This window comes from Nicotiana tabacum, chromosome 15, assembly GCF_000715075.1.
Source record: "Nicotiana tabacum cultivar K326 chromosome 15, ASM71507v2, whole genome shotgun sequence".
Taxonomy (NCBI): domain Eukaryota; kingdom Viridiplantae; phylum Streptophyta; class Magnoliopsida; order Solanales; family Solanaceae; genus Nicotiana; species Nicotiana tabacum.
Genome location: NC_134094.1, coordinates 100938123 through 100954089, shown reverse-complemented (window position 1 = coordinate 100954089; position 15967 = coordinate 100938123). Strand labels below are relative to the sequence as shown.

At 39.0% G+C, this 15967-nt stretch overlaps 1 protein-coding gene across 1 annotated transcript; it reads right to left on the bottom strand.

Annotated features, from left to right (window-relative positions):
* Nucleotides 1-4424: 4424 nt before the first annotated feature.
* LOC107765919 (uncharacterized) lies at nucleotides 4425-10066 on the bottom strand. Its single transcript, XM_016584620.2, has 2 exons — nucleotides 8494-10066; nucleotides 4425-4718 (listed from the first exon to the last, which is right to left on the bottom strand). The coding sequence occupies exons 1-2, from the start codon at nucleotides 9874-9876 to the stop codon at nucleotides 4683-4685; spliced, it is 1419 nt and encodes a 472-aa protein (XP_016440106.1). The 5' UTR covers nucleotides 9877-10066; the 3' UTR covers nucleotides 4425-4682.
* Nucleotides 10067-15967: the final 5901 nt, after the last annotated feature.

Here is a 15967-nt window from a genome sequence, read left to right as displayed (position 1 = left end):
GTTATTTGACCCTAATCGACACACACGTACGGAGGAATAAAAATGAAAGACAAGACACATCCTATCACGCCCTCGCAAAATTACGATTATGGGAATGGCCGACTACATAACCATAATTGAGATTCTACTTCCGACATGTGTTCCATTTGTCACAAGAATAACCTGTCTCTAATACCAACTTTATCACGACTCAATTTAGGATCATGATTGGTACTTAGGAGCAAGTGCCCCCAAGTAAGCCGCATCGGTATTTTATAGAAAATCGGACAGAGTTTTTCCTGTTTTTGGACTATCCCAAAAAATTTTCTGTCTCAAATCAATATCCAAACACTCTAATATCAATCCAAATAACAATAACTTTATCAATTATTCCAAACAAATATTTACCATTAATAATCCACCCACTTATAACTAGAAATACTAATTTATTTCCAACATTGATAATAAAGAGCGATAACCAATATAAGTCTATAATAACAAACGAATACTCATGACACTAAAAGAATGACTATGGAGTGACTCTAAAAGTTTAAAGAAAAGACTATAATAATAAATAAAATATTCGCCCACGCAAACAAGTGTGGGGCTCACCAAGAACTATCAACCTGTGCGCTCTAATTAACGAAATCCTCGCCCGCGTCAACTGCTGTCTCTGTAAAAAAAATAGTGGGGAATGAGTCGCTAGCTCAGTGAGTAATAACACTTAACCACAACCGTTTTTATTGGGGACAAGTCAGAAAATGTGCTTGTATAATAATCACAAAATAAAATACCCTTTTTAAAACGGTAATAATAATCAGTCTCGTCATGTGTTTCCTGTAACAAAATCAATTTAACAATTCAGTAATAAGCTCGGTAAATACTGTGTCATAGCAAACCTTTATATTTGGGAGGTTTTCAGAAAAGGATCATGTAATCTGTATCACTGTGTGGACCCCTTCGTAAGAGGAGTCAAATATAATTGTAGGTCCCTACTCGAGGAAAAACTATAATTCTATGCTAGTTCTACCTTTCCACTAGCGAGGGCTCTAACTGTACTCGATAATCAGTAAATACAAGGTGCATCAGGTCTAACGAACCCGCTGTTAGATACGGGATCCTTCAAAGTCTCCTCCCATTCATACTTTTCTTTGTAAACAGTAAATCTTCACATGGAAGCATTTTCAAAAAGTATAGGGCATTTCAATTTTTATCAAATCATGTAATCCAATTTCAGTAACGGTAATCATATCTCTAGTAATAGTAAAATATGTCTAGTAACAGTGAGAACATTTTAAATAACTGTAAACATTTCAAGTAAACTATTCAGTACCATATCAAGTAATAGACTTGTCCCACGTGCAATTTCAAATATTCTGTAATACATTTTATTTTCAAAATAATGTATAAACTATATAGGTTATGAAAACACAAATTGCGGAAAGATTACTACTCACAGTACTCGTACTGAAATACCAAACACGTCTCCTCGAGCAATATGTGCGCCTTCCTTCAATCAATCTATAATCACATCATATCGTTCTCGAATTAACTATCTTGTTTAGGCTAATTTGTAACTAATTTAGAATACCCAACTCTCGAAGTTTCATGTTTGAATATCAATTTGTCAAGTTGGATTTGTCCAGATCACGTGAAAATAATTTTATACCTTAATCGCATACAATTGATGAAAGATTTCGCCTTGCTTTTAATTAGTTGCCGCCCAACGTTGCTAATAGAGAACTTTAGAACTCCTCTCCACAATCCCTCATTATTTTTGTTTTAGTTGTAGGCAAAGTTTCAATCCCTTCTTTTGATTGACTCTCGTAATCTATTTCCTGGTGGGTCTCGGCCCACTTAACTTTTTTTTCTTTTTTTTGAGTCAATTACTTAACTACCCTTATTTAAATGTGAGGTATTACAAAGTAAAAATAATACTCTAATTGACACATTCAATCAAATAAAAGACTTGATTCTTTTTCAAATGAATTTATTTTTTATAAAATAATATTAACAGTTCATGTAACAGTTGCCTCAATAGAAATAAGTTTTTTAAAATAAAAATTAATAAAATTTTATGTAGGATCAATAATTCTCACGAAAGATTAAATGAATTGACTATATTGTCATTCGAAAAAGAATTATTAGAAGAAATTGATAACAAAAAAATTATTCACAACTTTATATCCCTAAAGGCTAGAGCAATAGTTTTTTTTTTGGGGAAAAAATATGTTTTACTTTTTTAATTTAAGGCCTCCAAATAAATTTTGGCTTTAGGCCACTAAAATACTTGAGCCGCCCCTCTCAAGAACCATTTTTTTCTAAAATCTTCCAAACAAGTGTCTAATAGGTATATGATGTTCAGGTGCTCAATTGAATAACCTTTAATTTGAGTGTCCAACTAAAATATATTGGCAAGTTTAAGGGGTTATCGGTGTACTCCGCCTTCTTGAAATTAGGCATTAACGCATTTCCTATAATTATGTCTTTTTTTTTGTCAATGTTTAATTTCGATATTTCACATGACCGTTGACCTGACGACCCTTCCTTTGATTAAGATGATTCTTTTCTTATTAATTACTACCTAAAGTTGATCTTTTAAGAGAAAATAAAATGGATAATCAAATACAACGTACAAAGAGGGAAAACAATTCAATTTGAGCATCGGAATGAACTTAGGAGATTATCCTTATATATATATATATATATATATATATATATATATATATATATATATATATATATATATATATATATATATATTTTTTGACAAAAGTTTTGCACCCAAGTTTGTTTTCCAACACACAACAAATATCTCGAGTGGGGAGCAATTTTCCAGCCTTACGTGGCGTCGGGGTCCCAATAAGTGGTGGAGCAAGAATTTTTACTAAGTATGTCAAAATATACAAAAAAATATAATTACATGAAGAAACTAAAGGGAATCAACATATAATACGAGGTCCTCTCTCGTTGTTGTTCCCGGACCATCCATCTCTTCCTTCCCCTTCGCCTGACCCGGTGAGACTAGATTTCTAGAACGAAATGAAAGTGATAGGAAAAGAAGTCTGCTGACTCGTAAAATAATTACACAATGTAAATTTATGGGGAATGGGTGCCAATTGACACTCTTGCTTAAAGGTGGCTCTTCCGCGGGAACCAATATAAGTATTGTACACCAGGACAGGTGGGAATCCCACGCCCTGGAGTGATGGATTGAGTGCTTCTTTAGCCCGAGGGGCACAAATGTCATTAACAATGTTTTCGACACATTCTCGTCAAATTTTCTCGACGTAACTCTTTTTTCTTTTTTTAATTCTACAACTGTTTTAGTTTCTTCAGATATATATAAACATACATCACATCAATTGGTTATTCCCTAAATTATTAAAGTTAACTGATACACGGAAAATACTCATATTGATTGATCATACCTACAGATTTGGTTTTTTCAATGACACACTAATCATTTTTGACAAAGATATTTGAGGCTCCATCACAGAATGATTGCTGGAACGTATGTAGGGTTATCCTAAGGATTATGAAATAGAAGTAGAAAACAAGAGAAGAGCTAAAGTTAGATTTGGACATGACAGAAAGAGCATATAATTTTTGTGAAGTAAACAACTGACTAAATGTGACACAGTTTCGGACTATTAATCAACTAGGAATCAATTCCAAACCAATTGATGCTGACTAAGATCCGTTGCATCTGTTACTTTCAATTTTCTCTTCAGTTTATGTAAACTTGTCACATATTGAAGCTTAGGGACAATATTGAAGGGCAACATAAACTTCCCTTTAAAACCATAGTCTTCCACTGTTTAGGGTCACAACAGTTGGAAATCGAGAAAAGAAAATTAATCTAATTACATCTTCAGAGGCTCTAAAATAGTCACAGCAAGATAGTATAACAATTCAGCTCACTAGTGATATTGTCCACTTTGCCAACATGCCACCAGGGATATAAGGTTTGTTTATTTACATACCTCGCATCTCTCCCATGTTTTATCGATGTGGGATAGTTGTCACACACACCCCTCAGGAATTCAAGGTCATCGCTGAGGTCTGCCCCATCATTCGTTCAAGATTGGGCACAAAGTAGCCATGATATGTAATAGCCTATCCCACTAATAATATTGTTTGCTTTATGCATAGGCTCGCACGACTTTAAAACGCATTATTAGAGTCTAAGGCTTGTTTACTGTCCGTATTTTATTGATATGGGATTTGACTAGGGTGCAAGAACTTTTTTTGGCAACTAAAATCAGTCACAAATAGCGAAAAGTAGTCCTTTCTCTAAAACTTGTACAAACTCGAAAAGTCGCCACAAAAAAAGTTAGTTTTCATTGTGACATTAGTTGCCACAAAATAATGAATAAAGTCGCAACAAGAAGTAACCCAGAAAAAATGTTCGAAAGAGGTTGCCACTAATACGCCGACATTGGCAAGAACATAAAATGCATAGTCCATGATTCTAGATTTGACATCATTTTCATTAACAATTTAATATGAAGCCGCAAGAGGAAGGGGGAGGGAAAATACTAAATCTTACATACAAGAAAGAGGACTAGGAGAAACAACTGCTGGCAAATTTACATGTAAAGTTGTTTGTATTCCCAGTAAGAATGAAGTTGATTTGCCGAAAGCAATGAATAATAAGCCGCTTCTATAAACAAACTTGACTTGATTCACTGAGAGCACAGCTAACTCTGACTTGTGCTTTGGCTTGAAAAATCAACCTTAACATATGAAAGCAAAAGTTTGAGTAAAGCAGAAGGGAAATATTCAAAAATAAAAGCGAAGAGGAATAACAGCCATGCTCAGCTTATCCGGTATGATCACAAAGTTATTGAGATTAAGCTAACACAATAACCATTCTCTGAGTTGGCAGGTAATAAAACATCTCATGATGCTTTAATGTAGGCTACCGTTTCATACACGAAGGCACTAGCAAGTTGTCACATTGTATGTGATGAAGTAATGTTAAATTTTCACTAGTTTTCTAACAGCTATGCCACCAAAATGCAAGGGTAGAAAAAAAAGAGAAAAGTTAACAAAATTATGTATATGTAATTGGTACATCATAGTCAAAACTTGAGAAAACATATGAAGTTCCAATTACATATACTATAGACTTGAGATTAGATCTCACTTGCCTGACTGTCTCAATACCATCCAAGGATTTTTGACAACTAAGCAAATGTTGTGAACAAGTATATGAAGCACAATGCTCACATTTCAGAGTATTAGTGTCAATTGTGTTCTGTCGAAAATTCTAGGGAATAAGTACCAATGTATAGGCCTTAAATTAGAGGATAAACCTGCTGCATCCTTTCTTTCCACGGGACATGCTAATCCCGATCAACAATATGAGATATAACTTATAAGGGATAAGGAAAATAATAGAGGTCATAATAATACACATCACTTCTTTTTCTTATCTCTATCATAAATATACTTTATTTGGTGGTGGACGGAGTTACTAGGTACATATTGCTAGTGGGAGGTGGCAGGTATTCTGTGGAATTAATCGAGATGCGCCTTTATTTGGACAAAAGGAGAATATTGCAGTTCTGTATCATCTTTCCCCGTATGATACTCCAGGCCCGGTCATTAATTTGAACTAAAAGAAGCCACTTGGTGTTGACTCTGTAATGAGGGTCAAAACATAACCTATAACCAAGCAGATATCAACCCAACACGACCTGTCTCTAAATATAATCAGAGAAAGAACAATAGGAATAATAATCTGTCAAAGAGCCCCAAACATGGCAAATTAGGGGGCCCGAGATGGGGGATACAAGCCCCTAATTTCGAAATTAAACGTTTACACTTCAAAATACTATAAGTTCATAGAGATAGCCCTCGAGAAAATCTAGTAGTTGCCTTTTATTTTCCGCTAAACTTCCACATTAACCCCTTCCCTACATAAGTTGGCCCCCGATTCTCAGACTCCAAGTGTTGTCACTCACTGTAACTGAACGCCATTTTGCACTCAGCCAACTTTTGGATCACACTGTTCAGCTGATTCAACCCAATTACTCATACAATTAAGTATCTCCATATGCATATGAAGACTTCTTTTATTAAAGCATCCAATGCCGGACCAATGGAACCTTTGAACTCCTTAGACTCTGAAGATATGGAAAATTTAGTCTTTTTTTTTTTAATCGTCCATTCATATGAGAAAAAAAAAAGTAAGGCCCATCAAAAGGAACCCCAGAAGGGCCAAGAAGCTGAGTACATTACTGTCGAAAGTTAAAGATTGTGCCAGTACCAACATCAAATCCTAAAGTGTATTTCATCTCTCTCTTATGGACTAAGGAGCCCATTCTCTATTGCGACCTCTTTATGAGGTACACTGACATAAGGAACTAAAAAGCTATGAACTCAGTAATTATTAGCTCCTGTTTGGCCATAGATTTTGGCTTCATTTTTCCAAAAAAAATTTGAAAACATTGTTTGTTTATGAAATATAATCATGTTTTGGGAAAAAAATTTCAAAAATTTTCAAGTTCCAAAAAACCGGTTTAGGACAGTTTTTGGGTGAAAATTTTTCTTCCACTCACAACACTTCAACTTTTCTTCAAATAAAATGCATGTTCAAACACAACTTCAACTTTTAAAAATTATTTTTCAACACAACTTCAAAAACTCTTTTTTCAAGTTTCAATCAAATCTATGTCCAAACGCTTGCTAAATGTCAGTGCTACAGAAATCGTATGATCATCACATCTTGACAGCAATGGCAGGCGACTTTAAACAGAGAGGTGCTATGTGCTGCATGCGGAATTAAGCAGGGCCAGGCAAGCAGTTGCTAAGGTACCCTGGCGGAGCTACAGATGAATCGGTATTTGAGAACAAAAAGAGCTCTACCTCATTGACGTTGCAAAATTCTTGAAAATGTTCCTTCACCCAACGTAATTGTGGAGTAAATAAAGATATAAGGATACATCTAGTAATCAGGGTTGGTGAAATTTGGGGACCTCTACCAAAGCTTGAGGCTTAGAATTAATTGATAGATAAGGCTTATCCCAATTCCCATCTCTATGCGTATAATTGTTTTGAAAAGGTTTTTCTATGTGGATAATTTATCACTCGTCTATGACAAAAATGGTGCTGTTCCACCAAATGGCAGTGCAAACAGCATTACACATGGTTGACCTTCATATCAACAGAAGAAACTTGGGTTTCTAAAAGGCAAAATTTTTGTTAATATAGCAAATGTTTCATGTTTTCTAGGATTATCTGAACATGCCAAAATGGTTGACAAACCCAAGGGCAAAGCCGCGGGAGAGAAGGGGCAGTCAGAAAGAATAGTTCCTGAGGTTCTATTCGAAGGAAATTCACTTCAGTAAATCTCCAAATTTCTAACATCAAAATACTTAGTGTTTGTTAAATTAGACCAATTGGAATAATTTATTGCTTAAGTCCATGTTTTAGCCAACACAACAACACTTCAAAGCTGAGCAGGGAACAGAATTAAACCTCAGTAAATCTTTGACCTGCTTGTATTCATGCACCATTACTCATTAGGCCTGCTTATGGTAGATTTTTTTGTTCTGAAACAACTTACAAGCTTTACTAAGAGGTCACTAACAACCTTAAACAGCCTTTTATTAGGAGACAAAACACCTGTCCCAAGACCCCCCCCCCCCCCCCAAAGAAAATCTCCCTTGCACCCGTTAGCAATAAGGAATAGCAATCAAAAAGATCATACTTACCAAGAAAAGAAAGTAGGACAACAAGCAATTTAAGTTCAACTTCAACTTGTGATCTTTCAACAAGCAATCAGGCTTCAGATTTTAGCATCAATATAGTAGCATGTTTACTTTTGCCTTAGATGTGAATCTTGTGTCCACAATTTAGTATGTGACACATATGTTCCAACTACTAAATCAATTGCAAATTTTACACTCCAGTAATCTTGCAAAAAATAGAACATCTCTCTTCAAACACTCACCCCAAATTGATTACTCCTAACACAATTTTGGAGTAGGCAGAACAACACGAACAGGGACAATAGATTCTTCAACAGTAGTGCTTCATTATCAGGCAGAGACATCATACCTTAATTTAAACTAGTTAGACAATTTAATCCTCTTATATCATGCTACATTATGGGTCTCAATATAAGCCTTTCTATCAACTACATATCCTGGCAAAAATCCTATGACGAAACTAAACACGAATTTACATGTCATATTATGCAGCCTAATGAAATTTTGGAAGAGCAGTATGCAGTAGTCATCCTCCTCCATATTCTTAATTAGTATTAGTGCAAAGCTCCTTATAAACGGAAGGAAACAACAATACATTTTATTTCTAGCTTCCTACTTCCTACTTTTCTTTCTATTTTGTTCTTGGCATTCATTCTCACAGCTTAACAGAGGATCACTAGAAACACATTCACTAATAATAAAAGGAACACAAACACATTTAAGTGACGACTTATCAAAAAAAAAAAATCATGTAGTATGAACTTAACCAAGGAAGGCCAGCATAATTAGCAACCTGAGTTTCAGTTTCAGCAACACTACCATTTGAAGACTCCCCCTTTTTAACCCACACATTTTTCAACATTTTTGGCGGTTCATACCTTCTGGAAGTACTCCCATATCTCCACTTGTCACCACTATACACCCCGACACTCGGCCTCCTGTGACCACCATACCTCCTCCTATCACTCAATGACAAATTCCCAACATCTTTCTCAATCTTATCTATCAAGGATACATCTCTCCTCTTATCACCATATCCATGAAATGCACCACCTCTCACTCTCACCTTCTCGTTACTTCTTTCTTTCACATCAACTAAAACGTCTTCCTCATCCTTCTCATGTTCCTTGTTTTCACCTACCACCTCCACCATACAAACAGTAGCCCCTTCTTTCAATTCCTTATACTCACCATTCCACTTATATTTTCCCTTAGATAATTCTCTTCCACCATTTTTCACATTATCCACTGTCATGATTTCTTCCTTGACCAAACTAATTCTTGAAACTTTAGCCATATCTCCTTTTCCATCTCTTTCTTCCCTTTTTCTAAAATAGCCCTTTTTCTTTTCATGATCCTTATCTACCTTGTTTTGTCCTACCTCCACCACCATGCAAATAGTAGCCTCTTCTTTGATCTCCTTACCTATTCCATTATACTGATATTTACCCTTAGATAATTCTCTTCCACCATTTTCCACACTATCCACTGTCATGATTGCTTCCTTGGCCACATTAATAGTTGAAACTTTAGCCACATTTCCTGTTATATCTCTATCAATCCCAGGTTTCCTTTTACCAGAATAGCCTTTTTTCTTCTCATGTTCCTTATCTACCTTGTTTTTTCCTACGTCCTCCGCCACGCAAACAGTAGCCACTTCTTTGACCTCCTTATATTTTCCATTCTGCTGATATTTACCCTTAGATAATTCTTTTCCACCATTTTCGACACTCTCTACTATACTGATTTCTTCCTTGGCCACATCAGAAGTTGAAACTTTAGCCATATTATTTGTTTCATCTCTTCCAACCCTAGGTTTGCCATTTCGAAAATAGCCCTTTTTCTTCTTAAATTTTTTCCTTGATCCTCCATCAACACTTTCTTCAACCACAGGAGCAGTGATTTTGACCTCCTTTGACTTAGGTTCTTTAGCAATCAAACCAACCTCACGCCAACCTTTTCCACTGTGATTTTCACGATTTTGCAGATTTTTATGTTTTTGATGATTTTGAGGAACTGGGTTTAGTGGGTTTTTCTTTTCTTCTTTTTCTTTTTCTTGTTTTTCCTTTTCTTGTTGTTTTCTCTGTTTCTCCTTGAGCCATCGTTCTTGGAGTTGGGCTATGGAGACGTAATTGGAGGGGAGTGAAGGGCAATTTTCAGAATTAGCCTCAGACATTGATGTTTATCAAATGGAGAAAAGCTTTTGGAAAAACTACTAAGATTGGTGCTGAAGCATGATCTGGTTGAATTGGAAAAATGGTGAGTGTTAATTGGAAAGATGGTGTACTAATTTCGCTTTATTGATGTACGGAGTTATTGGTTTTGAAGTGTATCGGCATTAGCATTAGGCACAGTAGTAGTGTGTCTGCGATTGGGCTGGCGCCTACCTTTTTCCCCAATAAAGAAGATTAGATGAGCGACGTGACATTTCTTTAACACGATACTTATTAGTATATTTTTGTCTTTTTTGGCCTTTTCTTTTCATTTTTTCATTTATTTTATTTTTAAAAATTTAAAATCTAAAAGTATATATGTAAATTTGTTTACCTTCAAAATCGAATAATAATTGAATTAATAAGTGATTTTAAGAATACGTGAATTTATTTGACACAAATCAGTAAATAAAGACAAATTAAATAAATAAGAATGAAGTAAGTTCAAACCACACGAGGAAGACAATTTAAGCCTTCGTGAAATATTTTTCCTCGGTCCAGGCTCGTAACAACAAGCACTAACGAACGAAAGTAAAAGAACTAATAACAGAGAAAATAATAATATATTGCATTGGAATGTATGTTACAATGTACTTTATAAATTATCAGACCCCCTTTATATAGTATAGGAGTCTTACTTTAGGTACAATTTTATAAAGGGTAAATAATCTTTTGACTTACTGATTGCCGGTTCTTTATCGGTACGTGCCGAGATTCTCGCCGTAATATCCGGCCGGTCACGGATATTTCGGTCTTCCGTTGGCTATGTTGATGATGTTTCTTCAAAGTCGTTTGGGGCTAGGACCGATTCCGGGATTGTGGCCTCGATATTCTCGAAGGCAGGCGTCCTGTCTCCAGGTTCTAGCCCGATGAGACTTGGGGTCGATCTCCAGTCCTTTATTGTCATGTCTCGAGCCTGCTTATCATGTCGGAGGTTAGGATGCACCACGAGCTTGATTTCGACCGTATACAGATAGTCCCCTCGTTTTTCGGAGAGTAGACGACGAGAAACGACATGAGCTTCCGATTCTTACTTCGATACATTGTAACATAAACGACAAAAAAACTGAAACGTCTCGTCAATCAAGTATTGATGGCATTAAATGCATGTTAGCCGCCGATCGGCCATTCCTGGATGTGAACCATCACTAAAATACTATAAATACCTCTTCCTTTGTTCATTTTAACTTTACATCCAAACCTTCTATCCTCATATCCTTAAGATTTCAATACTTTCTAGTGCTTTCACTCTGGTTATCTGAGATCCTATGCAAGAACTCTTGTTTATCTTCATCTCAAGCCAACAAGTACAATCCTTCAACTTCCTTTCTTTCTCCATTTTTCCTCCATTTTTAAAGAAATGACAAAGACTTCCAAAACCGTTCCCCAGAAAGAAATCCCTTCTACTTCGCGGCCGGCTACTGAGGCCGAGAAGACTATTTCGTGTACAGTCGATGAACCAGTACCGGAACCCCCTTGAAAATGTTCATCCCTGGAGGATGCTCGGTCAACGCTAATTTCAAGGTTGAAAAACCTTCCTCCGTACAAGGCCGGTGTGAGGAGGTCTCGAGATACATCTGCTCGATCACTGAAGAAGTCCTCCCAATGGTTCGAAAAGACTGCAACTAGGACGATATGGGTATAGTGATCCCTGACCCTGATGAATCCATTACCACCCATGTCGAGGGATACCAAAGTGTTTACACTTGTCCCTTTACATTGGGCCCGATGGACCCGGTCATCATAGATTTCTGTAAGAGGTATGAGGTATGCCTCGGTCAGATTCATCCTTCGCTCTAGAGGATTGTGATCATCCTCCGGTTCTTCGTGAGAAAATTGATGGTTGCTCATTCACCGTCGACCATCTTCTACGCTTGTATAGTCCCCGAATCTTCCGAGTGGGACCAATAAAGCTTGTGCGTCGGGCCAGCAAAGCTTCGTTCTTGAGTATTGATGAAGACCGAGATCGGGGCTGGCAAGGCCATTTTGTCCGAGTGAGGACTTCGGACCTGATCCCAGCTGTGCGCATGCCATTCCCCGATAAGTGGAATACATCATGTAAGTACAATTTTATTTTTGAAAGTCGATTTTATACTTCTTTCCTTCTTTCTTATCGGTGTTTTGGGGCGGTGCAACCATCGCTCGAGTCCCGAATGATGTCCCTCGACTCAAGAAGTGTGTTGAGGGTATCGTATCACAGATGCCCTACTCCGAGAGCTCATGGAGCAAGCTCTCGAAGGGTCGTTGGGAGGCCGTTACCATGGTGAGACTCCTTTCCTGAGTAAATAATATTTGGATTCCTCTTTTATCATTAAGTCCTCGCTCTCTTTACTTCTTTTTGCAGGTTTATCTAAGGATGTCGAACTGAGGCCTCTATCCAGTAGCAAGGACTTACCTACCGAGTCCCCTGCTCCGAGACAGGCCGAAGAGAGGAAAATAAAGAGGGCTCTGAGTTCCGTAAGCTCGAAAAAAAAAATAATAATAAGAAGGCTGGTGCGCAAGCCAAAAGACAACACCAGTACCCGAGCACCACCTTCAGATTCGCTCTACCAGCTGAGAGACGAATCTGAAGAAGAAGAATTTGTCTTGATGGCCCACATGTCATCGCAGCTCGAAGGGCAAGGGGCCTCCGAACCAGAGAACCTCGAGACCGACCTGCCTCAAGCTAAGGAGGTCGATGAGGAGGTTGGGGTCGAGGCTTCCCGGTATGCGGGCCGTGCCCCAAAGGAAGCACTCGGTGTGATAGACATCACCGAATCACCATACTTTACTGAGTCCATATATAGCGAGGCAAAAATGGTGAAAGAGCATCCCAATGAGGGGCCCCGTGGAGCGGACGACCCCTTTCATAGCTTTTTTGATGGCGTGGATTCCACCGCCACGGAGGACATCACCGAATTGAATGACTTAGAGGTACCGAAGAAGAGTCCATCTTCAGGATCAAACGGGTCTTTCTTGAGCCCGAAACTGATTAACCAGTTCCCAGCTCCGAGTGTGGATCCTGATCGGAAGTGATCCATCATCATCTCTATTCCGAAGGATGCCCGGGTCCTCTCCGCCCCCGTAGGGGTGGCCAATTACCTTCGGTGCCTAGTGACCGAGGAAGATCAAGCCAAGATGAATGAGGTAGACGCGTCCTTCTTGTTCAACGAAGCACAACAAGCACTGAACCGGGTAACTTCAGATATCTCTCGATGACTTCAATTTCTTCTTTTGTTCTCAGACTAATCCATAGATAATCCTAACATTTTTCTTCGTATTTGTAGGCCTCTGTGCTTCATCATGAAAATTTCCTTCGGTATCAGCACGAGCTGAACCAGCTAGAAGTCGAAGTTCGAGGGCTCACTGAGAAGAGAGACACCTACAAACTCCTCAGCGAGCAACGTGAAGGAGAGTCTAAGAGCCTTCGAGTTAAGTTGGGATGGCTCGGAAGGAACACGCCGACTTAATTGAAGTTAGTGACGATAAGCTAGACACGTGAATAATGGTCGGAACCCGCAGGTCCAATAGAAGATCGATCAGATCGACCAACTCCGAGCCGAGATGTATGCAGTCAAGGTCGAGGCCGAAGAATAGAGAGGTAGGATGGACCGCCTGGACTCGAAAAAGGAGACTGCCCGGGCACAGTTGACCTCGGCAGAGGTCCAGCTTCGGGTGACAAAGGAAAATGCCAAGGTGCAGGCCCACAAAATTGAGGAGCTCCAGTCTCAGCTAAGCTCGGCCGTCTCCGATCGAGAAACTGTTGCCAAGGAGCTCAAAACGGCCAAGTCGATGGTTGAAGTGACCAAAACTGATGCCGACGAGATGGTGGCCCAGTATAAGGACGACGTCGAGGCAGCCCAGGACCGCTTAAGGGACATGGTGGAATACACGAAGTGGCAGTCCCGAAGGGAGGCCCTCGAGGAGGTTCATGCTCGGGTTTTTGATATGTAAGCCGAGATCGCGACCGCTAAGGGGTTCGAGGCCGAGGCCAAGAAGTTGGCGTACCCCGAGGATGAAAAAAACTCCGAGGGATCGGGCGGATCCGAGGACGGAGAAAACTCTGATGGTCCCGGTGACGAGGCGGGCTCCGATGGAGACCAAGTCGTTTAAGTACTTTGTATATTTTTCTTTGATTCTGTATTTTGCACTTTTGTACCTTTTTTTGTCAAGGCAGTTTGGCCTTTCTAAAGATATTTTCATATATATATATATATATATATAAGGCTCTTTCTTCCCTTCGACAGTTTTAAGCTTGTTTCTTTTTGCTTTGTTCTTTATGACTGCAAAGATATCGAAATGCCTTAGCATGTAATAATTAGGTCTTGTTCGGAGGTTTGAACATGTCTTTCTTTCGATATTATTTTGTTTACGATTCGTGGGGGCTCGGTATGAACGGAAGCTTTCCCCAAATACTTAGAACCTTTTAGATGATAATTTTGTCGAGGGTAGCCTTTTGAACTGGTTAAGAAATTTTGAAGACCTTATTTTTTGTTACGGGTCTCGGACGTCTCTGAGCCGTTTTAGTATGGCCGTAGACTTTTTAGTCCGGGTGTTGCCTAGTGGTCTTGTTACCCCGAGTTATCCGGACTTGCCCAAGATAATAGTCCCCGAATGGGGATGGCCGTAACCTTTAAGGTTCGGGAGCTGCCTAGTAGGTCTTGTGACCCCGGGCTTTGATAGTCCGGGCCATCCGAGTTTGTCTTTGGATGGCAGTCCCTGAGTGAGAGCGATCCTTTGAACCCGGATAAAGGCGTCCCTTGGGCTCAATATCTTTAGGGGGTCGAATGTAGGAAATTCCTTAAGAGGAAATGTTTTTAAAGGACAAGATATTTATCCGCAAGGTAGAAACTTATTTTTATTTCTGTGCGTAATATATACGATTACACATGTGTACAAGCTTTATGTCAGGGCTCGAGCAATCTATGTGGGAACGGTTCATTTGACTGTTTGGCCCTTACAGTAAATCCTATCGATTGAGCCGAAACTATATGATCACAAAGTTTCTTTCCTTACTAAAGTCATTATCCGAGAGTGATGCCCCCCAGTGTTCGAGGCCGATCATAAAGAAGCCTCGAATACTGTTGTCGTGATCTTCGACATCGGTTCATAGCCGACCTTCAATTCTAAGTTAGCATGATTTACTGTTGCCTCGTTAAAAACCTTATCGGAAAACCCATTTGGGACAAAACCAGTTCAAGGGAAAAAGAGTGCAACGCGTGCTTTCAGGCCTAAAAATTGTGTTGTTCTTTGACGGTCGCATGCAAGTGTTAGTTCAAAATGCAAATAACTAAAAGGAATAAATGGGGTCGTACCTTAGCAGTAATATCACTTCAAGTGAGTTATGTTCCAGTAGTTTGGTAGTTGTTCACTATTCATTATTCCGAGATTGTATGATCCCTTTCTGGTGATCTTGATAATTTGATAAGGACCTTCCCAGTTCGACCCCAACTTCTCTTCGTTCGGATTCCGGGTGCTTATCGTGACCTTCCTTAACACTAAGTCCCCGACATTGAAATATCAAAGGTTGGCTCTTCGATTGTAATACCTCTCGATCCGTTGTTTTTGGGCAGCCAACCGAACAAGGGTGGCTTCGCACCTTTCATCTGTCAGATCCAGCCTCATATTCATGGCTTCGTCGTTTGATTCTTTGGTTGCATATCGGAACCTGAGACTCGGTTCTCCAACTTCAACCAGTATTAGAGCTTTGGCGCCGTAAACCAGCGAGAACATGGTAACCCTGGTACTGGACTTTGAGGTCGTACGGTATGCCCACAGGACTTCAGGCAAGATTTCTTTCCATTTTCCCTTGACGCCGGTCAACCTCTTTTTGAGGTTTTGGAGTATGATTTTGTTAGTAGACTCTGCTTGTCCGTTCCCACTAGGGTGGTGATCCTCGAGAAACTTGTTTACTTTGTTGCCGATGAACTGTTTCCCATTGTTGCACATGATCTCGGTCGGCATTCCGAACCGGTATATGATATGGTCCCAAATGAAATCGATGACTTCCTTCTCCCTAACCTTCTCATATGCTTGGGATTCCACCCACTTAGAAAAATTGTCAGTCATAAATAA